At 58.0% G+C, this 22,228-nt stretch overlaps 9 protein-coding genes across 9 annotated transcripts; 2 read left to right on the forward strand and 7 right to left on the reverse strand.

The window, feature by feature from the left end:
* Positions 1–215: 215 nt before the first annotated feature.
* Positions 216–4,249, forward strand: SPRG_05553 (hypothetical protein; the record flags this gene model as incomplete). The annotated part of the gene is made up of 13 exons (XM_012344270.1): positions 216–547; positions 605–914; positions 967–1,087; positions 1,143–1,218; positions 1,275–1,665; positions 1,734–1,863; positions 1,918–2,191; positions 2,241–2,367; positions 2,419–2,646; positions 2,772–3,221; positions 3,274–3,405; positions 3,450–3,743; positions 4,005–4,249. 13 exons carry the CDS (start codon positions 216–218, stop codon positions 4,230–4,232), a joined length of 3,093 nt encoding a protein of 1,030 aa, XP_012199660.1. The 3' UTR covers positions 4,233–4,249.
* On the reverse strand, positions 4,210–5,747 carry SPRG_05554 (hypothetical protein). The gene is made up of 11 exons (XM_012344271.1): positions 5,701–5,747; positions 5,596–5,652; positions 5,510–5,545; positions 5,241–5,457; positions 5,100–5,192; positions 4,984–5,053; positions 4,857–4,932; positions 4,727–4,825; positions 4,575–4,682; positions 4,447–4,522; positions 4,210–4,401 (listed from the first exon to the last, which is right to left on the reverse strand). The coding sequence occupies exons 1-11, from the start codon at positions 5,731–5,733 to the stop codon at positions 4,265–4,267; spliced, it is 1,002 nt and encodes a 333-aa protein (XP_012199661.1). The 5' UTR covers positions 5,734–5,747; the 3' UTR covers positions 4,210–4,264.
* A 681-nt stretch (positions 5,748–6,428) lies between these two features.
* Positions 6,429–7,235, reverse strand: SPRG_05555 (hypothetical protein). Its single transcript, XM_012344272.1, has 2 exons — positions 6,713–7,235; positions 6,429–6,657 (listed from the first exon to the last, which is right to left on the reverse strand). Exons 1-2 carry the CDS (start codon positions 7,179–7,181, stop codon positions 6,479–6,481), a joined length of 648 nt encoding a protein of 215 aa, XP_012199662.1. The 5' UTR covers positions 7,182–7,235; the 3' UTR covers positions 6,429–6,478.
* Positions 7,236–7,871: 636 nt separating this feature from the next.
* SPRG_05556 (hypothetical protein) lies at positions 7,872–8,705 on the reverse strand. The gene has a single exon (XM_012344273.1). The coding sequence runs from the start codon at positions 8,675–8,677 to the stop codon at positions 7,946–7,948; it is 732 nt and encodes a 243-aa protein (XP_012199663.1). The 5' UTR covers positions 8,678–8,705; the 3' UTR covers positions 7,872–7,945.
* A 562-nt stretch (positions 8,706–9,267) lies between these two features.
* SPRG_05557 (hypothetical protein) lies at positions 9,268–9,849 on the reverse strand (the record flags this gene model as incomplete). The annotated part of the gene is made up of 1 exon (XM_012344274.1): positions 9,268–9,849. The coding sequence occupies one exon, from the start codon at positions 9,847–9,849 to the stop codon at positions 9,268–9,270; it is 582 nt and encodes a 193-aa protein (XP_012199664.1).
* An 854-nt stretch (positions 9,850–10,703) lies between these two features.
* On the reverse strand, positions 10,704–12,243 carry SPRG_05558 (hypothetical protein; the record flags this gene model as incomplete). The annotated part of the gene is made up of 3 exons (XM_012344275.1): positions 10,704–10,930; positions 10,995–11,672; positions 11,726–12,243. 3 exons carry the CDS (start codon positions 12,241–12,243, stop codon positions 10,723–10,725), a joined length of 1,404 nt encoding a protein of 467 aa, XP_012199665.1. The 3' UTR covers positions 10,704–10,722.
* A 350-nt stretch (positions 12,244–12,593) lies between these two features.
* SPRG_05559 (50S ribosomal protein L1) lies at positions 12,594–13,444 on the reverse strand. The gene has a single exon (XM_012344276.1). It carries the CDS (start codon positions 13,119–13,121, stop codon positions 12,717–12,719), a length of 405 nt encoding a protein of 134 aa, XP_012199666.1. The 5' UTR covers positions 13,122–13,444; the 3' UTR covers positions 12,594–12,716.
* A 3,095-nt stretch (positions 13,445–16,539) lies between these two features.
* On the forward strand, positions 16,540–18,615 carry SPRG_05560 (hypothetical protein; the record flags this gene model as incomplete). Its single annotated transcript, XM_012344277.1, has 4 exons — positions 16,540–16,761; positions 16,813–17,076; positions 17,126–18,034; positions 18,067–18,615. The coding sequence occupies 4 exons, from the start codon at positions 16,540–16,542 to the stop codon at positions 18,613–18,615; spliced, it is 1,944 nt and encodes a 647-aa protein (XP_012199667.1).
* A 1,202-nt stretch (positions 18,616–19,817) lies between these two features.
* SPRG_05561 (hypothetical protein) lies at positions 19,818–21,731 on the reverse strand (the record flags this gene model as incomplete). The annotated part of the gene is made up of 3 exons (XM_012344278.1): positions 19,818–21,245; positions 21,296–21,456; positions 21,494–21,731. 3 exons carry the CDS (start codon positions 21,729–21,731, stop codon positions 19,842–19,844), a joined length of 1,803 nt encoding a protein of 600 aa, XP_012199668.1. The 3' UTR covers positions 19,818–19,841.
* Positions 21,732–22,228: the final 497 nt, after the last annotated feature.

A 22,228-nucleotide genomic window follows, 5' to 3' on the forward strand; every position in this document is an offset into this window, starting at 1 on the left:
GCAATAGCGTTGCACGCACGCAACTGGCGGCGGATGGACGGTTGCAATCGGCGTAGAAAGTGCAGTGGATCATCCGGATATGCAACAAATCCATCCAATCGAATGCGCGCGTGCCTGGGCAGCATCCGGATATCGCGAAATCCAAGCCAACGTCCGCGACGCCGGCTTCCGCCCGTTGGCTCGGAGCTTCAGTCGCGCTCTTCTTCGATCGACACATGTGGCAGTCGGCGCGCGCAACGAGCCGCGCGTGGACGCTCGTGTGCGACAAGCTCGCGGCGACCGACGATCTGCTCTCGACAGCAGAGCTCGACGCACTCCTCGCCAAGGTCGCCTCGCTGCCGCTGCCGCCGCCTCGCCTGCGCACCGACGACGTGGGCGGCACCTTGGCTGCGCTCGCCACCAAGGTGCCCACCAAGTCGGAGCTGCTCGTGGCCGACTTTATGCTTGTGCTACGCCACTGCTGCAAGGAAAAGCTGCCGCTCCGGGCCGAGCACGTGACCATTGTGCTGACGTACTGCATGAACGCACTACTCCACTGCCCCTCGTGGTAGGCGACGACATGCCATGGTTGGATGCAGCGAGGCCAATGATGGCATGGTGCTAGGTACGCCGAGCCGACGCTGACGGGCATGGCTCTGCTGCTGCGCGACAATGCAGACAAGTGCCCTTTGCTGCACGCGTCGATCGTGACGCACCTCGCGGCGTACCTCGACCCGACGAGCGCCGACGTGGGCGCTCGCTTTGCGGCGACGCAGTGCGTCGCGTACCTCCTGCACGCCTCGTCCCTCGCATCCCCGCCGGCCTATGCCCTGCGTCTCTGGACGACGCTCGTCGACAACTTTTTACAGCAGTGTCGCCAGCTCCGCGGTGACGTGCCCGGCGTGCAGTGGACCATGGACCGTATACTGTACAAGGTACGACGAGGCTGTCGCATGACGACAAGGTGTTTATATCGTCTACATGTAGACGTGCGCCGCGAGCCTCGAATGCATTTTGGCGCTACTGCCCGCGAAAGACGCCCCGGACCTCGGCCAGCAAATGCGCTTTGCGCTCTCCAACGTGCTCGCGAGCTTGCGCCAGATCTTGGGTGCTCTTCTTGTTCCTAGTGGAGTCGCACATGCCAATAAGTGTACTGGGGTTAGGGTGTGGTCTCGTGCTCCAGGGCGCGACGTCGTCGTCGATCTCGGACTCGGACTCGGAGACGCTCAAGCAGGGCATGTACGACCGCCTTTTTTGCGTCGTCCTCGGTCAACGATACACGACTATGTATGTAGTGGGCTGAGCGCACGCCTGCGCCACCTGGTGGTGCGTGTGCTGTGTACCATTCTCAAGGTGTACCCCACGAGCATCACGCTGTCGATGAGTCTCTACCTTCCCGAGACCTTCTCAGCGCACATGGTTTTGTACGATCAGTCCCCGTCGATCTTGACGCTACTGCTGTCGGATCCGTACGAGCTTGTGCGCCTTGAAGCGCTCAAGTGGCTCGAACTTCTGTGGCCCGCACTCGAGCTGCGCTGCGACCTAACCCTCGCCAAGGCGCCGACGGCGACGACGTTTCGATCGCGGTCCGCAACCATGCTCTTGATGGTCCACCAAGTGCACATTGCGTTGCTACACGCAATGCGCGTCGAGCCCGACATGGCGGCGCTGGTTCAAATCCTCAAGGTAGGCGGCTTTTTTTTCATTTTTTCGTTGCTTGTCTTCCTTTTTTCATATGTTTCATGTCTTTCTAGACGCTGACGCTGCTCGTGCAACAAGTGCCGTACGGCCACGTGCTCCAGGAGCTCGCGGCCGCGACACCGCCGCTCGCCTCGGTCCTGCACGCCATGCTGGGCCACGTGCACGCCCTCCTCTTCGCGTCGGGTAGAAAATGCCTCGTCACATCACGTGGGTATATCAAGGACGACATGGATGTAGACCACTCGATTCGTGTCGCAGCGCTGGCCTGCATGTCGAGCCTTTTGAGCACGAACGAGCCGTGTGACGTGGTCTTGCGCTGGCTCGAAGGCGAGGCGCTCACGCTGACGCTGCCCACCAAACGAACGCCGTGGATGGCCGCGCGCAAGACGCCATTCTTGGTCGAGATGCTGGTGCAAGCCAAGGCCAACGAGCCACTCGCCGTGCCCTTTCACCGTCTCGACGCCATGGCGCTCCTCTCCAAGGTGGCCAAGAACTATGCGCCCGGCCTTAGGTACGGCGACTTGCTTGCTGTGCAGCTCACACGCCTGGTGCATGTATAGCCGTCATTGGTCGCGCTTGGCCGACTTTTTGCTGGTTGCCTTTCGCGACGTCGACCAAAACGTCCGTCTGCAAGCCGTCAAGATTTTGGAAAACTACATCAAGGGCGATGCGGCCAACAACCACTATGTACGTGCGAGTCGACACATTGCATTGTATCAACTCTATGATTGGTACTAGCTTCCGTTTCTATCCACGCATGTGGTGCGTGCGTTCCATGACCCGTCGCACCACGTCCGCGCCAGTGTCTGTGCGTGCTTTACGCTGCTGCGCGAAGCCGACTGGGCGACGTTGTCGCTGGCGCCGCTGACAAAAACGTTTCTTGCGACGCCCCTCGACGCGTCGGCCGTTGTCCGCGCTGCGGGCTTTCGCCTCCTTGGCGCGCTCGTCTTGCTTCCTATCTTCAAGGTATGTGGACGTCTTGTGCTCTACATGTTTCTTTTTCTTGTATTTGTCGTATTTTTCGTGTATTTTTCGTATCTTTTCGTATCTTTTCGTATTTTTTCGTATTTTTCGCATTGTTGGATGTGTAGACGCCCAGTTTTGTGTCGCAAGTGGTGCAGCTTGGCATGCGCCTCGCCACCGACTCGACGCTCAACGTGCGCGTCCGCGTCGTGTGGGCCATTGGCAATGCGTGCACGACGCCAGGCCCCGATTCGACCGACGCCCAAGACATGTACGTACTTAGGGTTAGGTTAGGGGTAGGGTTTCTGATGTTTTGGCTGGTTTCTAGGCCGTGGCTCATCATGCTGCTCGAGCCCGCGCTTGTCTGCCACGTGCTCGAATGCATGCTCACGATGCTCGATGATAACGACAAGGTCGTATCGAGTGTCGTCCGAACGATGGGTCTTGTCGCGCGCTGGCTCTGCGCGTCCCCGTACCTCTCCCAAGTCGCGCAGCTGGACGTGGCCGTGGCGCCGAGCTGCCTCCTTGCGACAGCCATGGAGAGCTTGGCGCGCAAGATTGGCGACGGTGCACCCAAGGTACGACGCTCTCGAGAGGGTATTATCCTACATATCGCTTTGGGAATGGTAGGTGCGCTGGAACTCGTGCCACGCGCTCGCCAAGATCTTTCAGAGTCCAGAGCTGCCCGTGGCGTCTGCGCCGTGGACGCCCACCGTGTTTGCTGCGCTCCTCGGGGCCATCCAGCAGCAAGACAACTTCAAGGTAGGATTCGGCGTGACGCTCGTATGAATCCCTTGTGTGGCCAGGTGCGGATCAGCGCGACCATGGCGCTTCGCGTGTCCCTCTCCCGCGTCTCGTATGGTGTGTTTTACGAGCCGATTGTGGTTGCGGTCGTCGACACGCTGGACGCCGTCGTCGAGCTCAAGGACATTTGCGAGTTCAAGTACAAGGAACAACTCGAGCTCCAGTTGTCGTTTACGTTGCTGCACTTGGTGGGCGTGGCGCAGTCGCCGGCCGACGAGGCGCTGCTCGGCACCATCTTTTCGCGCCAGTACAAGAATTTTGTCTACGACTGGCTCTACCACCACCAAAACAAGATGGTACGACAATATATATGTCCATGTCGAGCTCAAGGACATTTGCGAGTTCAAGTACAAGGAACAACTCGAGCTCCAGTTGTCGTTTACGTTGCTGCACTTGGTGGGCGTGGCGCAGTCGCCGGCCGACGAGGCGCTGCTCGGCACCATCTTTTCGCGCCAGTACAAGAATTTTGTCTACGACTGGCTCTACCACCACCAAAACAAGATGGTACGACAATATATATGTCCATCTTGAAAAAGGACGACGTGTGCGATGCCTAGTACGCGGCCATCTTTGGGGACGAAGGCGAGGACTGTTGTGGGCCCAGTGACGACGGCCACGAAGTCAACCCGCTGAGCTGCTCGGCGGTCGTGCACGCGTGCGATGTGCTCTACCGCGTCGTCCGCGACCACTGCCCCGCACACGTCGGCGTGCCGTCGGGCAAATCGCCGAAGTCAAGCTCTATTTTCGAGATGGATCTCAACCACCTCGACGGGTTTGAGTTTTGAGTGTGGCATATCGTAACACAAAGCAAGGTTGCCTACAAGGACGTGGTCGTGGTAGTCGCGACGGCCGATGTTTGCCGCAGCGCCACTTGCTCGGACGTCAGCGGCAGGTAGTAGAGCACGGGCTTGGTGGTGGTTTTCCAAAAGAGGTCGTCCATGGTCACGGGCGGGGCTGCGTGCGAGAGTGAGACCTCGCGAGCCGAGATTGCCTTGCTACCTGGGAGCGAGGCGGCCGTCGGCTTGCCCACGGAGGCGACCAGCGTTGGTCTTCGTCGCAGCTCCGGCACGGGGTTCTAGCGTCATATTATCGCCTATACAAAGAGCACGACATGTCGAGAGGCATACCGCCGTTGCGATCGCCTTGGCGGTCGAGACCGCGTAGTCGACCGAGAGGGCCTTGCCGTGGTGGGCCGGCCACACAACACCGTGCAGACGCTGGCGCGTCGCCGTCGCCTACGCTTGCTCCAGTCTTTGTACGCAATGACAGCTGGTCGTACAATCTCGGGGGTCGCAAACGTGACGTAGCAGTGCGTCTTGATGCTGTCGATCCAGAAGCCTTGGTCCTCGACGAAGACGCCGTCGGCCTGCACGAGCGCCTACGGTTATATGGGTTGGTTTTCAGAGCACCAAATGCACAATGATTGCTCTGTACGTGGACAGCTGCACAAAATTGTCGATGCGAAGCGTGCACGACACGGGGTTCCTACATACGGCCCTGTGCAGCGATCGCGGAAGAGGATGCTTGCACGCGTACTTGGCCGGTGGCACGACAGCAGCCGTCTCGTCGACCTTGCGCTTCTTGGCTGGCGGCGCCGCTGTCTCGTCTATTGTTGCATCGGTCGTGGATACTTTGATGTAAAATCCATGTACCGGGGGCCACCGACGACGCAGCAACGTCGGTCGTCGTCGCTGGAATTGCATCGGGCTCTGTGGCCATCGGCTCGTCTGACGTTGTGGTCGCGTCTAGAGAGGCGTCAGATCTGGTGCATGGATTTTTTGGCGTCGTCGTACGGGCATGATCGTCGGCGTTCTCATGGCTCGTCGCGGTAGCCTCGGGCTCGACGGTTGCAGTGGGCTCCAATGGTTTTGAGGGCTCGCTCGCAGCAGAAGGCGCCTCGTTGGCCGGCAACGGCGCTTCTGTTGTAGGAGATGGCACGTCGTCGGCCGGCGCGTCCGTGTTGCAGTCGGACGCAGGAGCCTCTTCGCTCGCCGCAGGCGCATTTGACTCCTATCGCACACCGCTCGTCCGCGCGTGTGTACTGGAGTAGAAATGCGCGCACCTCAAGAAGCGCCACGAGGCGTGCCTTGAGCTCGGCCTAGGCGCGACAACATGGCCTCGCTTCTCGCCGTGTGCGCAAGCACCTACCTTGGTCCCGCGGGTGGCGGCGCCGTGCTTCTGGAGCTCCGCCTGCAGCTTCTTCACCTAGGCGCTGCGTGGGCGGTCCATCCTGGAGGACGAGGTTGCGGGTACCGTCATGCGGTCGATGGCGTCGGTGCTTGGCATCGTCGAGCGAGGTGGAGTGAAATGGAGAGTGCTGCATTTGCACCAATCACCGCACGCCATGCACACGATCACCAATCCCATGCGTTTGTGAGTAATTGCAAGCCACATTATTACCAATGGCATGGCGATTCTATCGTATGCGCTCTTTGATTGGACGAAAAGCATGCGCGATCCAAGATTTCTAGCTGGTCGCCGGGTGAGCGCACCATTTTTCTTCTACCGTGCGCATCGTCCAACGCAGACGAGGGCTCGATGTCGCACAGTACCTACTCTATCATACACGTGTGTTGGTATATGATTTTTGTCTTCAATTCAGACATATTGTACACACGGTCGGCTTGACTAGGAGGCACCGATGTTAATAACTGACGAGTCCACCACCGCCATCCAAGTCAATGAGGCCCGTGACCAGTAAAATGATGAAGGAGGTGGCGGTCGTTGAAGGTACAACGCTGTCGAATAGTACACAAGCGAGCACGGGGCCAAAGTCTCTTGTAGCGTTGACGCCCAGCTGGAACTCCAGAGCCAATTCTCAAACTATCCATGGATCTGTCTGTCTTTCATCATCTATCACTCCGCTCATCGTTCCATGAGAGCCTTCCACATGTCTGATTCAATCCTTATTCTCTGGATATGAAAACAACTCGACAGGTGCGGTCTCAATCCACTGCCACCGTGGTCGTCACCGGGGGCGTGTCTATGTACAAAACGAATTGAAATGTATTTCCACTGTTAGCGTTGCTGCTTACGCCATGGTAGCGGCGGCGAGTACCGCCAGCGCGCTCCAGGTCGCCGAGGCCACCACCGCATTCGAGGTGCCACTGGGCTTGGCGGCTGTCGGCGACCCGTCGTCGTTGTTTTGCGACGTCCCAACCGGTGCCGTGGTCGTCGTCGGTGTCGGCGTCGGTGTCGCTGTCTCGTTCACTACACATCATCATGATGGATTTGCATGGTCGTCCTGGAGCGAGCACGTTCGTACCTGTGGTGGTCGGTGCCAATGTCTCGGTGGCATTCGGTGCCGTCGTCTCGGTGGCGGTCGGTGCCGTCGTCTCGGTTGCGGCCGGCGCTGCCGTGGCGGCAGGTCCCGCGCCCGCTCGAGCGAGCGCCAGAAACACGGGGTACGAAATGCCCGAGATTTGGTCGGACGTGATCACTTTCGGCGCCTTGGTCAAGATGCACGCCGGCGAGATGTTGGCGATGCCGGTCTGCACCGCGCCGTAGACTTTGATGCAGCTCACGTCCTCGGCCATGAGCGCGGCTTGCGCGGCCGTCGCGAGCGCAGGGTACGGCACACCGGTGGGGTCGAGGCCCACGTCGAGTGCGCACTGCAGCACCGAGCCCGACACGGTGAGCACCTCGCTTGTCACTGCCGCCTGGATCTCGTTGGTCGAGCACAGCTCTTGCGCATACGTCATAACGAGCGCCGAGAGGAGAAGCGAGAGCTGCATGGTGCTGCGAAGGAATGCAAAGTTGAAATGGCCTTTTGATCAGCGATCGCGAAAGCTTCGATTTTGGAAGGTGCTTGCTGAGCATCGAAATCGAAGAAGGTGCTTCTCGCCTTTCTCGCAACCTGCGCCTGCTGCCTTTTGGTCGTTTGGCACGGGACGATAAGCACAGCTCTGACCTCGAGAAGCAGACAGCTGTGTACATCGACGCATACCAGGTACTGATGCCCGCTTGTACGATTCGCGCTGGAAGAGTACGTACGTCCATATACTGTAAAGTCGGCACTGTTTCGCCTGGAGTGACAGAGTATGGAGGGTAGCGGTAAACACGTCAAAGCAAGGACTTACAAGGAAATGTCCTGGCCAAAGCCACGCTTTCTCTTGGGCTGCTGCTTGGGAATCGTTCTCAGATATACCCGCTCCCAATGTTGGTTGACCATCATCCTCCCGCACATGGGACAAGCGGCGGCTACTCGACATCTCGCCCCAAGGCTTCCGAGGGTCGCTTCAGGGAGCGGTCACGGCTTCCTCGTCCATGGGTTAACTATCGAAGTAGTGCCTGCTAGCAATGAATGCATGGCCCACGACAAGCATGTGACACGACAAAATGTGGGGCTTGGACTCCACAGCCTTCGCTGCCAGCACGTGGGCATCAAGTCGTTTCTTTATCTCCAGCTGCTGTCAAGTCTTCAATTGGGATTACGAAAGGTTTTATTTTGAAAATATAAAGTGGTGAAGTAAAGTGGAATGGATCAAACGTGGGTCATTTAGACCGTAGCAGCAGCAACGATCGCAAGTGCGGCGAGCGTCGGGACAAGGATCGACGCCGACGACGTGGCCTTGGGGGTCGTCGTCGTCGGAGCCGGCGTCGCGCTCGTCGACGGGGTCTTGGTCACAACCGTGTCCGTGATGGGCGTCACCGTCGAGTAAACCGGTACGGTGGTCGAGTTAACCGGTGCGGTGGTCGAGTTGCCCGGCACCAATGTCGAGTTGCCCGGAGCAACGGTCGTGGTACCGGGCGCGGTCGTCGAGCTACTGGGTGCAGCAGTCGAGTTGCCGGTCGGTGCCGTCGTCGTCGACGGCTTGGTTGTCGTCGTACCCGGCGCACCGGTCGTCGTGCCTTGGAGGGCCGTGACGTAATCCTTATACGATACGGACGAGATTTGTGCCGACGTGACAGGCACAGGGCTCGTCACCAAGTAGCACGCGGGCGAGATCTTGGCGATCGCCGACTGAATGCTGGTGTAGAACGCCGCACAACTCGAGCTCTGGAGGAGCGCGTTGACTTGGGCAGGCGTCACGTTGGCCGGCACGGGAACGGCCTCGATCGAGAGCCCCGTGTCCTTGGCGCACTGGTGGAGCGTCGTCGCCGACGTGAGCGCAACCGGCGTGATGGCTGCGATGAGGTCGGCGTCCGAGCACATGTGGTTGATCGGCGTGCTTTGGGCGGTCGTCGAGGCCGCCATAGCACAAAGGATGAAAGTAGTGATCGCCTGCATGGGTGCGTAGGATGTGGCCAAAACAAAAATGATGAACCACCCATTTGGCGCGCCCGAACGAAAAGTATCTTTTTTATCACGCCGCCTTTCTGCGACACGCCAACGCATATCGCTCGATGACACCCATGCTATTGTGCCGAATCGCGCACACGACACTGTGCCGTGTACCAGTGGCCGTGTACTGTGTAGCCGTCGCGCTCGATGGGTCGATGTGGCTTATATTGCTTGTTCGCAAAGTGCAAACTCCAAACGGCAAACTCGACGATGGCACCACGACAGTGACGCAGCTGCCGCCTGCTTGTGAACCCAGCGATCACGTACACAATAGATACGACGTAGATTCAGCGACGCCACGTGATTGCGAAGCGGCGGCGGTGCGTAGGCGGTGCTTCAAGGATCGGTGTTCTTGAAGGCCGCGTGGCAGGCTTCTTCAAACTTTCATCGCCTCTTGGTTGCGTGCGGCAAATTTTGTCCAAGCGTCCAACTCGCACGGCAAGGACTCGTAGTATTGTACAGGTGGCGAATCATGGAAACATCCAGTGACGAATAGTATATGCATCGTGCATGTTGATGAAAGACAGTGGGTCTCCTTAGACCATGGCCAGCATAGTGACGGCACACAGTAGCGTGATGCTCGACGCCAACTGCATCGGGCTCGAGCTCACTCTCGTCGGCGTCGGCGTTGCATTCGATGTGCTTGGCACGGTCGGCGTCACGGTCGTCGTCGCGGCAATGGTTGTCGGTGCGTCCGTCGTTGCATTGGCATCGGTGGCGTTGGCAGTGGGTGACACCGTGACGACCGCGGTTGCGTTGGTCGTCGAGTTGGAACTGCTCGACGACGACGACAAGAGCAGCGTCACAAACTCGGTGGTCGAGAGGCTTGATACATCGGCCGTCGTCACGACACTTGGCGACGTCTGAAGCGCGCAGAGAGGCGAAATCGCAGCAATGGCGTCTGCTACGCTGCTCGCAAAGGACATGCAGTTGGTGTCGGCGAGGAAGGCAGCCAGCTGCGTCGACGTGATCGGCGACGAGCTAGCAATACTCGCAATCGAAAGCCCCGTGGTCGTCGAGCATTGCGTGAGCGCGGTCGCCGCCGAGAAGAGCACGGGTGCGACGGCCGTCTGGAGGACGCTGGACGAGCACGCTGTCGTCGCCTCGGTGGTCGCCATTGTCGAAGCAATCGCAGTCGTAGCAATCAGAAGCGGAGCCAAGCCGTGCATGTTGGTGGTGCCTTGGATGGTGCTGGAACGTGGGGAATGCGGGAATGAGCACTGCTGTCGTTGTGGTTGAATCGAGAAGCTCTCCCTGTCTTGGTCGCAAATGCTTGCAATGGTTGAGGAAACAAATAGGCGAGTATCCAACTGCCAAATGACAACTGGAATCCATCCAACGCTCGACACCATAATGTGAATATATATTTGTGTCCCAGAGAAATATATTTGTCTGTTGGCCACGTCATCATCGGCTGACGGCAAACTCGATATTCCAACCACGGCCGTGTACCAGAGAGGCTTTCGCAACAACCGGACATTTTTTGTCGGCTTTGCTAGGTCCTTCGACCTTTTGTGGCTCAATGCGACCTGCGACATCCGATCCACAAAGCTGCACGCTGAGCGACACGACTCCCTCGGCGAAAAATATGTTCTAATGAATCAATTGAGTTTCATTTGACGCCAAGAATGCCGACATGTGGCGCACCAACTCTCGTTTACGTACGTGGTCGTCCGATGAGCTAGCCTCAAGACGTTTGTGTGCCCCAGCACGGGCGCAATGACGCGCTGCAATGGGGTGCCGCACATCGACAGTTTCGTTGCACGCAGCAACTGCCACGTCATCCTGTCCGTGGCAGTGCCACGTCATGGAGCCCAATTTTGTGGCCGCGGTCGTGGCTAGCCACACGCAAGCGCAACTCGAAGTCAGGGCCACAAATGCAGTTGGTGGGCGTGCTCTTGCAGCGTATTGTGCCACGTCACATGGTTACGGTTGACACATTTCCCATGTCCACGCCACAAAATGATAGAATATCAAGGTTTCCATTCGCCCTAGGCAACCATGGCCACTTGTACTTGATCACAAATGGCCGTGAGCTCTGTGCACGCGGCACCAATCGTCGCCAACAGCGGCGCAAGGGGTTCCTTCTTGAGCGCTTGCAGAAGCCGGAGCACGCGCACGACCTCTGCGAGCACGTCATCCTGTGGTGCCCCTGCCGCGACCTCGAGATGGCTCTGGATCGTGTTGAACACCAAGCACCTAGCAGACAGCAAGCTCAGGCATTCCATCAATGTCGTCATCATCCGCATCATCGCCATCCTACCGCAAGAGGCCGAGCACGACATCGTCGACATGCTGTGGCATGCGCACCCAAGCGTGGACGACGACCAAGCGCAGCGTTTCGAGCGCATCGAGCGTCAGTAGCTTGTTCTCGAGACAAGCCAAGAGCACGGTCAGGATCGACGGAAGGTACTGCACGATCTGCACGCTGTGGGGCGCCCCCATCGCAACGATCCACGGCCGCAAGCCAATGACATATACGCGCTTCATGGTCACGTCCGAGGTCATGTCCCAGGACCGCAGTAGCGTCGGAAAGAACCGGTCGTAGCTTGTGATCTCGTGGGCCACGGACGTCACCGCCAACGTGTCGGCGAGGCAGCGCAGCGTGGCTTGCAGAAAGGACGCGTCGCTCATCGCAATCTTGAGGGTTTCGTACAGCATGTGCAGCACAATGTCGCTGTGCCAGCGGACGTCCGTGGGCGTGGCCTCGGTAACGACGTGCTGGAGGACGTCGACGCCAATGCGCTGAACCGACACGATGGTTTGGTCGAGCAGCGGCAGTGCGAGCGCGAGCGTGCGGCCGACGACGTCGTGGTCGAGCGCCGGAGAGACCAAGTGCTGCACGAGGAACCGAAAAGCATAGGGTGCTGGGCAGCCCGCGCGCACCCACGTCTCCTTCCGGCACTTGGTTCCTAGGACCGACAGCGCGCGCTTGCAGTGCCTATCGGATCGCGTCTGGTATGAGAAGCCATTGAGATGCGAGGGCACGAGTACATAACGACAAGCTCGTCGCACGAGGGCGGGGCGAGGCCGCGGCGCCACCCAACGTGCGCGCAGGCCGCATGAAGGAGCGCTTCCGCTTGCGCATGCGCTTTGGGTGTATGCCACGGCGCGTCGTTGCACAGAAAATGGCTGCACGCGAGCAGCAACGTTGGCAGCCACTTGGCCGAGTCGCGCGGGGCAGGCAATGATGTCATGAAGGCCGCGTCGAGCCGCGCAAGAATGCGGCTGCACTGAAAGATGGGATGCACGATGCTTGCGAGGAACGCAGGTGTGAGCGCGTCGGCGTCGGCTACGAGCGTGGTTTGTAGCAAGAGGTCCGCCGTGTCGGCCCACAGCGCGTCCATCTCGCCGAGCGACGCCTCGACATGGAGCTCGGGCTGCTGCTCATACCGGGCGAGCGCATCTTCGGCTGCCGCTTCGAGCACGATGGAGCCGCCGGCAAAGACGGCAGCTTGGAGCGGCGCCACACACTCGGCTCGGAAGGCCGCGACAAGGTGGCCATGTTCCATGGTCGGTATCCTCTGGACATTGATATTGCACATCAATTATTGGAGGTCATGGGGCCGCCGCCGCACGGCCAAGCATCAAGAACGCCCGACCGGCGACCTCGACGCGTATGTGTACGGCAGGGTCGTGTAGCACCATCAATGGCGCTTCGGCTAGGCTAGGTAGGGCCAGCGTAGCGCTAGCCACCGACGGCGAGGCTCGGTTCAATACAGACCTTGTCGCCATCACTCGCATCTGTTTTTGAAACAACCTGCGAGGCGATGACATGTTAACGTCGCAAGGCGTCGATACGAGGCTAGCGGTGCCGCTGTGGGTTGCAAGACCGACAGTGATATCAAGGCAAGACGAGGAGTGTTGAGATATCGCAGGATTTAAATTCCATTAATAGTTTCCTCCCTTAAGTTGTCGAAATCAGCTCCCCTACACGGCTTTATAGGCCGAGAGGGTATCCGGTACGAGGCAAAGCTAGCAACATTTAGTAGTAGATCTGCATGGCGGGGCCCATGGTCGACTTGAGGTAGAGGACCTTGATGTTCTGCCAGTTCTTCTTGAGGAGCGAGGCGAGGAAGTTGGCAGCCAACTGGGTGTTGACAATGATCTCTTCCTTGGTCTGGCCGACGTGGGCGACGGCGAGGTTGAGGCAGAGCACCTTCTTCATCTGGAACTTGATCGTGGCGCGGACGGCGTTGGCCTTGTCGTTGATGTCCTCACCCGACGTGATGAGCGTGGGGAACTTGCCGGCCTTGTTGAGCGAGGGACCGAGCAGACGCGGGATCTGCTTGATGAGGGTGTCGGAGGCAAGGAAGGCATCGTACTTCTTGGCGAACTTCTTGATGACCTTCTTGTTCTTGTTGAACTTCTTGAGGTCATCGACCGTCATGAACTCAAAGCCGTTCTTCTCGGCGAGCTCGCAGTGCACGGCGTTACCGATGATGCAGATCTTGAGGTTCGGCTTCGGGACCGTCGGGAGCTTGAACGTGCCCGAGAAACGCTTGTCCTTCGTCGGGTCGTAGTTCTTGAGGCGATCTGGAGTTCGATCGTCTCGTGGAAGTTGCGCTTCTTGCCCTTGACGTCATCGTTGCCGACCTTGATCGTCTCACCGGCCGAGAAGGCGAGGATGTCTTCGACGGCCTTGGCCAAAAGCTCCGAGTTCAACTTGCTCATACTTTACTGTGTCGCTGGAACAACGATAAAGGGGAAATACTACGGCGTGGCACATGACACACCATCGCCACCAGCCATGTCCAGCCAACACTTTTTGGCCAATGGCCTTGCGCCATGCACTGCCTCCGCCAATGGCATCGCGCAAAAGTCGGATTTTTGCACCCACCAATCCTGGCCCGAGGCTAATTGCACGCAATTGACAGCGCCGGATTGCGGCTTGCTGGCCGGCATCCCACGTCGATGCCAACGACGAACACGGCGCATGGACGCACGAAGCCGACGGGCAAGGCCAAGGACGATGCGGGCACAGCGCTTCGCTAGAGCGCGTGGGCGCGTGATGGCAGGACGCGGAGCCCAATGGCCGACAGCGTGGTCTCGCCGCCTCTACGATGCCAATCACTTGCGACGGACGACTTTTCACTGCACACGTAGGCGCGCTGGCGTATATGCGTAAGGCGGATACGGTGCGCGCTCGCGCGATGCCACTGGATCGCGCATCGTGTTGCCGTGCCGACTTGTACAGGTCAGCGAGATCGCTATCGGACTTGTATCTCACGATGGCTCTGCTCTGGGAGGGCATTGCAGCAGCCAAGCGGATGCGCCTGGAAGGCTGCAGCAGAGTAGCGTGGTGGCCGCGACCTCGTCACAGCGAACTTGTTGGACGTTTTCTCCTGCGTCAGCGTTGCGGGCGACCGTCGTGGCCTGATACAGCAAGGCGATTGCATGGCGGCTGCACGTAAGCACGCAATGCGCACACATACAATCGTTGCTCCTCCAAATGGACTCAACGCGCCATCGATGCCGGCGCTTCAACGTACCGGACACGCTCGCGCCAACGCCTCGTGCCCACGCTCTCTCTGTCCATCGATGGTTGCGACTCGGTTGGAGCTGTAGACGCACGCCACGTCTGTCTTTGCGAGCAATTTGCTAGTATGGCGATCTGCCCTTGCCTGTAGTGCTACCAGGAACGTACCAGGATCCTTGTCGACGCCATACCAATGAAGCTCTTGCGCTGGACGCAATGGAAGGGTACAGGAGTCCACCATGGGAGTCCACGGACCCTCGCAACTTCATCACGAATAGTGTTCCATGCGGAGCGTGTGCTAGGAGTTTAGGAAACGAAAACGGCATATTTGATCCGTCCTTTAGAAGTTTTCCGAAAATGACTGACAAGCACGGATTGTTGTGCCATACTAGTATATCTTTCTTGCGTCGATCAAGGATCAACCAACAGTTTATCAACCCGTGCGTCGATGGACTCACACCGGTCGACCGCGCAAAGATGATGAGCAAGTGCGTCGGTTAGAACGCGTGCCACGTGGGTCGAGCATCGATCGCTGGCGTGGACTAGGTTCCTTTGTGTTCCGCAGCCTTTGGCGACCACCGTTAAAATGCGTCAAAGCACATCTCCGCAGCCGTACTACGATGAATGGAGCCGCTCACGTTTCGCCACGCGTGCTAACGAACGTCGTGGTATCGTCCGTCGCGGTCTCCGTGCTCTGTGGTACATGCTCACGTCGACATTCGGGTTGCTCAAGGGCGGCAAGCTATCGCCGTCCCTCGAGTCGTACTGGAACCGCATCCAGCTCCCCACCTTCTTCCTCACCCTAGCCTACGTCGTCTGCGAGTTACGGCACCCTTCTCGGCCACCATGCGCGTCTACGCTGGCATTCCCGCGCTTTTTTCTGTCTCGATCATGAGCGTCTCGTACCTTGAGGTCATCCCCACCGTCGGATACCTCCTCCCGATGATGCGCCGCATGCTTGCCGACGTCTTTCTCTACTTGGCCTTCTACTTTCCGATTCAGTGCGCGTACGCAAGTGCGTACTACCTCCTCTTCAAGAGCCAAGGCGGGAACCTCAAGCCGTACGAGCCCGACCCAAAGTTTCTGGACAGCGCTCGCCAATGCCAACAATGCGACCAACGGAACGCTAAAGCTCCTTGCGACTATTCCCAAGAATAAGGACAAGCTTGTTACATAGCTACGAAACCGTGCCCTGATGCTGTCTTCACTTACACAGCGAGCGTACACAGCGACAGCCCACAGTGACCGACCTTTCACGCCTGGACGCAACGCGCTGTAAAGTAGCAACACGAGGCGGTGCGTCTGCTGATCGGGTGCATTTCACGGGTCGCGCACTGTGCCAACTGCGTTCGGAAGCATACTATGCTGACGACGAAGCCGTAGCCCACGGTCCATACAAATCGTTCATAAAATGATCGACCCTCGAGTAGCCTTTCCGCGTATTACTATGATCAACGTTCTATTGTCGATTGGCACAAGAACGCGCACTGAACACGGACTTGAAGTCGTTGAATCAATGACCACAATCCTGTGCAACACAGAAGCCTTTTTTAAGGATCCGTGCGGGGTCGCTGCACTGTACCACTGGGCTGGCAGCGGGTCGCATGTGTGGTGCATGCACCGATGCGCGCACATCATTTAGTGACATGACATATCTACCACAACTACATGTCGTCGACTAATAAAACTCGTCGGGAGGGTAAAACCATAATTCTGCGCGGAACAATAGGATCGGCGCGGTTGGCGCGAAATTCAGGAACAGCTGCTTCAGGCGACGTCATAGTTGGAGTGCTACAATCGAGTGCAGGCCACATGGCGATTGCTCTTGACGCAACGCGAGGCTGGAAATGATTAGCGTTCAGCACATGATATCTGGATCAGAGAGACCTGTGGACCAGAGACAGTGCATGACGATGCGGCTTGCGAGCGAGCTACACGGCAAGGAAGATGCGGTGGAACACAACACATTTTCAAGTGGCAAATGTGTCGACGTACTGGTTGCGTAAGGACCTCGCTCCTCGAGGTTCATCAACGTCCGTGCGCCATGGTGCAATCGTTGATGGTGGGACCTAGAAATTGTACTTGACCGATTACAAACCTAAACACTCCAGAGTGCTGCAAGGCTCCATCGATTCAAGGAGCTGGCGACACGATCCCGTTTACGATTTGTTCCATTTGTTGAACTGATCGCGCTTCGTGCCGTGGAAACTGGACGGCGACGTGTTGGCTTGCAGGTCGTCGCTCACAATTCTTTTGGCTCAACGACCGCACCATGGACGACGGCCCTCCGTACCACCGCCACCAGCCATCGAGATCCGCACGCCACACGATGGTTGAAGCAACCAACAATGTGGACGCTGGGACCTCCGATGCACCAAGCGTTCACGACGGTCACCACCTCACGGCGCTGGCACGCGCGCTCGAGCCAACGCGCAAGTTGGACGATACGCCAAAGGAAGTATACGACGACCGCATCGAAAGTCTCAGGGCAGTGGGCAAGCAGTTCGACGAGTGCTTGACGAAGGGTACGCGCTCGGAGCGTGTGAAAAAGGTGCCTTGCCCTCTGCTGGGACGAGAAGGCGTCATGCATGCTATGACGTAGGTCGAAGACATCTACCTGTACATGTACGAGCAAGAAGGCGAAAAGGGCTTTAGCGAACGCAAGGAGTCTCTGCGCAAAACGCCGCTCTACCTCCTTCTCCACGCTGACCGGTACGACCCGCCCAAGACGCAACCGAGCGGCGCCGAAGTGAACCAGGCAACGGACGTTGCACTCGGCAAGTTTGAGATGAACGACATCAAGACCCGCAAGAAGAAGCTCCTCGACCACCCGGTGATGCGCGTCGTCATCACACTCAAGTGGCGGGTAGTTTTTCAATGTTGCGCCGCATGCAACCAACTCATCGCTTGAGTAGGCGTTTGGCTTGCGCATGTACTGCGAACAACGCCTCATGTTTTGGCTCCTCCTCGTCACGATGACCACGTCGGTCTCGATCGGCCTTGGCGTCCTGCCCGAGCCGACGTACGACGACCTTTTCATTGGCTGGCTCACGGCCTGCTCGCTCCTCCTCATTGGGGTCGTTGCAACGCGCTTCTTGACATGGAAGAACAAGAAGCCGTGGGCGTGCACGTTGGCAGTCGTCCTCGCTGGTGTCGGCGGTGGCCTCCAGTATGTGTACGAGCCACTTCAAGAGCGATTGAGCTGGACGTCGTTTGGACGCCTCAACAACATCTTGCTCAGTCTCTGCGCCATCTACTTTTGCGTCTTTGAGATCCGCGAGCTCGCGGCCGACATTGACGATCCCGACTCGGTCAAGGCGACCAAACGCCGCTCGAATGGCCAGACCAGTATCTCGTCCAACCAGTCCGCCACAGGTACCCATGGGTCCAATACCTCGCTCAACCCGTCGACCGGAAGCACCCGTGGGCGCGAGCTCGAAGAAAATCACACTTCGTCGTGCATGGAAGCGCTCGAGAGTTCTTGGACGTGGGCATTGGAGCACTCAAGAGTCCTTGGACGTATGCTCCACCACTACTGCATCCACGCCCCGATCCATGGCATCAAATGCGCGATCGACTTGCTCCGCGGCAAGAGCACGTCGCCGTACCTCGAGTCGTACTGGAACCGCATCCAGTTCCCGACCTTCTTTGCCGTCTTCGTCTGCGCCGTCTGTGAGTTGACAGTGCCGCTCACTGACGACATGCGGACGTTTGCAAGTATCCCCGCGCTCTTCTTGCTCTGGGTCATGTGCGTCCAGAACCTCGAGGTCTTTAGCAACATCTCGTACCTCCTCCCGATGATGCGGCGCATGCTCACGGACGTGGTCAGTTTTTGGTCTTTTTCTGGTCGATCCAGTGCGGCTACACGTGTGCGTACTACCTCCTCTTCAAGAGCCAAGGCAACGACCCCGTCTTTGCGCCGTACGCGACCGTGCCGCAGTGCTTTGTGACCACGTACCTCGTCACGTTTGCGCAGATCAATCTCGAGCCGTTCAAGGCGCTCACGTCGCCCGTCCAGTACATCCTCGGCTACCTTCTGCTGCTGACGCACGCAACCATCTCGATCGTCATGCTGCTCAACGTGCTCATTGCGATGATGAACAAGACGATGGGCAACTACTTGGAAGAGGCCAAGCACGAGGCCCGCGTGACCTTTGCCGAGTGCGTGCTCCGAATGGAGAAGACCAAGACGTTTGGGACGACAAAAGACGACTTGAAGGCGGTCATTATCAAGGGCGACGTACCAACTGACACGGTCAACGAGAAGATTGAAACGCTCCTCGAACGCATGTGTCGCTTCCGCAACGCGGGCCATGTCACCGGCAGCAACCTCGAATTCCTCCACGCCCGCGTCGGCGACGTCTTCAATCAGGCGCGATACGTTGATTTCTTCGATGTGGTTTAAGCGGGCAACATCGATTTTCACATGGCTTCTTCGCTCAAAAGGTGCGAGGCCTGCATTACCGCTTCACCTCGGGTGAGACGTGGCGGGCTACTTAGCGGAGATCGGAAACTAAAATGCTAGGCTCTGCCGACCAGATGTTGGTTTCGCGGAGCTTGAAAAATCCGTTTCGACTCCTTGCAGGCGCGAAATACCCATATTTTGAAGCTCAACGCCGTCCCGAGAAGTGCCCTGTTGTTTCAAGAGCGTCGAGCGAGTTGAGAGAGTCTCTAATTGGTCAGATCGGCCGAGTCGCCGGTGTGCGGATAGAGGTGCTGTCGCCGGTGATCAGTACAGAAGAGCTCGAGGTGGCGTTCCTGGTCCCGGCTTTCCTGGTCCTGGCTCTCGCTGGAGCAGGCCACGGCGCTCCTGGCGTGCTCCACCTGCGCCCACCGCCAGGCGTCATCAGCTTTGCCCACAAGTTCGACCCCGCGTTGCGATGGGCATGGGCAGAGGCGCAAGCACGGGCACGAGAGCAGGCGCGTCGAGCGCGATCGACATGTCAAGCTGGTCGAGAGCCGCCACCGTAGCCGATGGCTTCGTGGCTGGCTTTTTCAGCAGCGTCTGCTGGTGCTGCAGACGTGTGTGCGGGCCGTTTCGTGCTATGAGACTATTAGATTTAACTCGACTGGGTTTTCGAAAGAGCTGTATTGCCCTTTGAGATTGCCCTTTGAGATTGCCATTTGAGATTGCGTGACCAAGAGTAGTAAGCACCCGAGCACGTAGGCAGCCGGCGACTCGAAGGCTTTGAATGACTCGAGATTGATCAGCGCAAAGACGGGGAGGTACGTTGATATTATAGCTTTCGGGCAGCGAGTTGTACGGGTTGAGGGTCTCGCCTTGAAGAGGAGGTCGTACGCACACATGTACGTACTAGATCGACCAGTAAAACTCGAAAAAGCCGTACACATCGGCCATCCTGCGGCGCATCGTCGGAAGGAGGTACGAGATCGAGCCAAAGACTTCAATATGCTGGACACGCAGAGCAAGACGACGGTCGCAATCCCCGTGTGGATGCGCATGTTGGTCGAAAGCGGTGCCGTGCAAGCTGTCGATGGCGCACGCCGGTCGGTGACTGGCTCGCGTAGTCGATGCGAAATGAACAATCGACACGTTATTGTTTCGGTTCCAACGACAACTGCACTATATCAATGATAGAAATGGATGTCATGCTTTTTATGACGGTACAGTTAGACACGCTTCTGGAGGTCGTCGACGTTGGTGCCAAGTGACGCGAGCGCGTCAAGCACCGCGCCACTCTCCCGTTTTTCGTTGTCGTCGGCGTGCATGAGCTCTTCGTAGAGGATGTCGACCATGTCCATGTCGAGGCTGCCCCAGTACGCCTCGGATGTCGACGTCGTCGTCTTCTCCATACGCAGAACGCACTCGGCAAAGGTCACGCACGCCTCGAGCTTGGCTTCGTCCATGTGCGCACCCATCGTCTTGTCCATCATCGCAATGAGCACGTTGAGGAGCATCACAATCACGATCGTCGCGTGCGTGACCAAGAGAAGGTACCCGAGCACGTACGCGGCTGGCGACGCGAGCTGGTCGAACGGCTCCATGTTGATCTGCGCAAACGTCACAAGGTACGTGGTGACAAAACTCTTGGGCACGGTTTCGTAGCCTTGGAAGATGTCGTTCTTGTCCTTGGTCTTGAGGACCTCGAGGAGAGCCAATGTAGCCTCGGACGTGACATTGGCGCTCGGAAAGATCACACTGAGCGAGCTGATGAAGCCTCCCGTATACAAGAAATGAGCCTTGTACGGCTTGAGGTTCTCGCCTTGGCTCTTGAAGAGGAGGTAGTACGCGCAAGCGTAGCCGCACTGGATCGGGAGATAGAACGCCAAGTAGCGGAAGACGTCGGTAAGCATGCGGCGCATCATCGGAAGGAGGTACCCGACATCGCGAAAGGCTTCGAGGTACTGGACGCACATGAGGCAGAGCAAAAAGATCGTGGGGATGCCAGCGTAAACAAGCGTGTCTTCTGGGAACGGGGACGTCAGCTCGCAGACGGCGTAGACGAGGACGAGCACGAAGAGCGGCAGCTGGATGCGGTTCCAGTACGACTCGAGGTACGGCGACGACGTCTTGGCGAAGACGAGCTTGAAGATCGACGTGACAACGTGGCTCGGGAGATGGAAAAAGCACCGGCACAGGAGCGAGTCGCCGACGGGGCAGTCGGCCGCGAGCTCGCGGAGCTCGAAGATGCAAAAGTAGACGGCGCAGAGACTGAGGACGATGTTGCTCGACTTGATGAGAAACGTGTCCAATGGGACGAGGGTGTTGAAGCTCAGGACGACTCTTTCGGCATCCAGGCTGAAGAACGCGCCGCACAAGGCAAGCACAAGAATCACGTAGCCGCACACCTTTTTGTTGTGCCACGTCATGAAGCGCGTGACGAGCAGCGACAAAGGCAGCACCGTGATGCCAACAAGCCAGAAGGACACGACTTGAATGAAGGCCGCTTCGGCGTCCTTTTGGGATTCGATCTTCTGGAAGGTCAGGAGGGAGCACGTGAGCGACACCGTGAGCGCCAAGAGGAGAAGCAAGTGCACGAGAATCTGCTCGGTATACTTGCGAAGCCCAAACGCCTACGTATTATACAGCTTTGTTGTTGGCGTGCAGCGGAAATGGATCAAACCCGCCACTTGAGAAGCACGAGAAGGCGCATGACGGGGCGCTGCACCAGCTTCTTCTTCTCGTATTCGATCGCATCGCGGTCCCACTCGGCCATGCCGGCGAACGTGTCGTCGTTGTGCAGCAGCGAAAACAGCATCGAGTCCCGCACCTTGGTGCGCAAGGCTTTGCCGATCTATTCCGATCGAGTCCGAGATATAACACGTCAGTGCAAGTTGGCTCGATCGATACCCAGTCGTCTTCTTCTCGCCACGCATCGAGTTGGGCGGTAAGCTTTTCGAGCTGGCGGAGCTGTTGTGCCTTGGCTGTTGTGCCTTGGCGGCTTCTTGTTGGAGCGATGTCCGGTCTCTCTCGTCCGGCGCCGTCTCGACCGTGACACCGATCTCGTCACGGCGCCGGTTGCTGAAATGCGTATTGGCGTCGTTGGAGCTGTTGCGCATGATGCTTAACTCAAAATGATAAACGGCAAGTGGGATCGCGTCCGGATTGACTCATTGCACAACGTTGTTGGCTCGGAAAAGGCTCGGAAGAGACGTCCGAACTGTTCGCTTGAAAGGTACCACATGCTAGCAATCTTGGCTACTGTACATCTCCTCGATCCTTCGACGTTTACTGGCCCCTTGGGTCAAGACGTGGGTGCGAAACGAGGGCCCTTGGCGCGCAACGTCGGTAAGAGGAGCCAAAGGGAAAGTTGGCAGCAAGTCCATTTATGGCACGCGATCGCCTTGCAGGCCTCCAAGCAAGGCTGGTTGGGCTCCCAACGATGGAGGTATACTGCTGTTGCCGATGGGAGTCGGCGAGATATCATGTGTCTGGACCTGTTTTTTGGACTGTCCAAAAACGGCTTGGCCGTTGGACGTTTATCGTTCGTACAGTCTCTTGAACAAGATCAATGGAGACTATATAACCAAGAATGCACTTGGTCGTGTGCACTCGG

The sequence above is a fragment of the Saprolegnia parasitica genome (genome assembly GCF_000151545.1).
Source record: "Saprolegnia parasitica CBS 223.65 unplaced genomic scaffold supercont2.17, whole genome shotgun sequence".
NCBI classification, from domain to species: domain Eukaryota; phylum Oomycota; class Saprolegniomycetes; order Saprolegniales; family Saprolegniaceae; genus Saprolegnia; species Saprolegnia parasitica.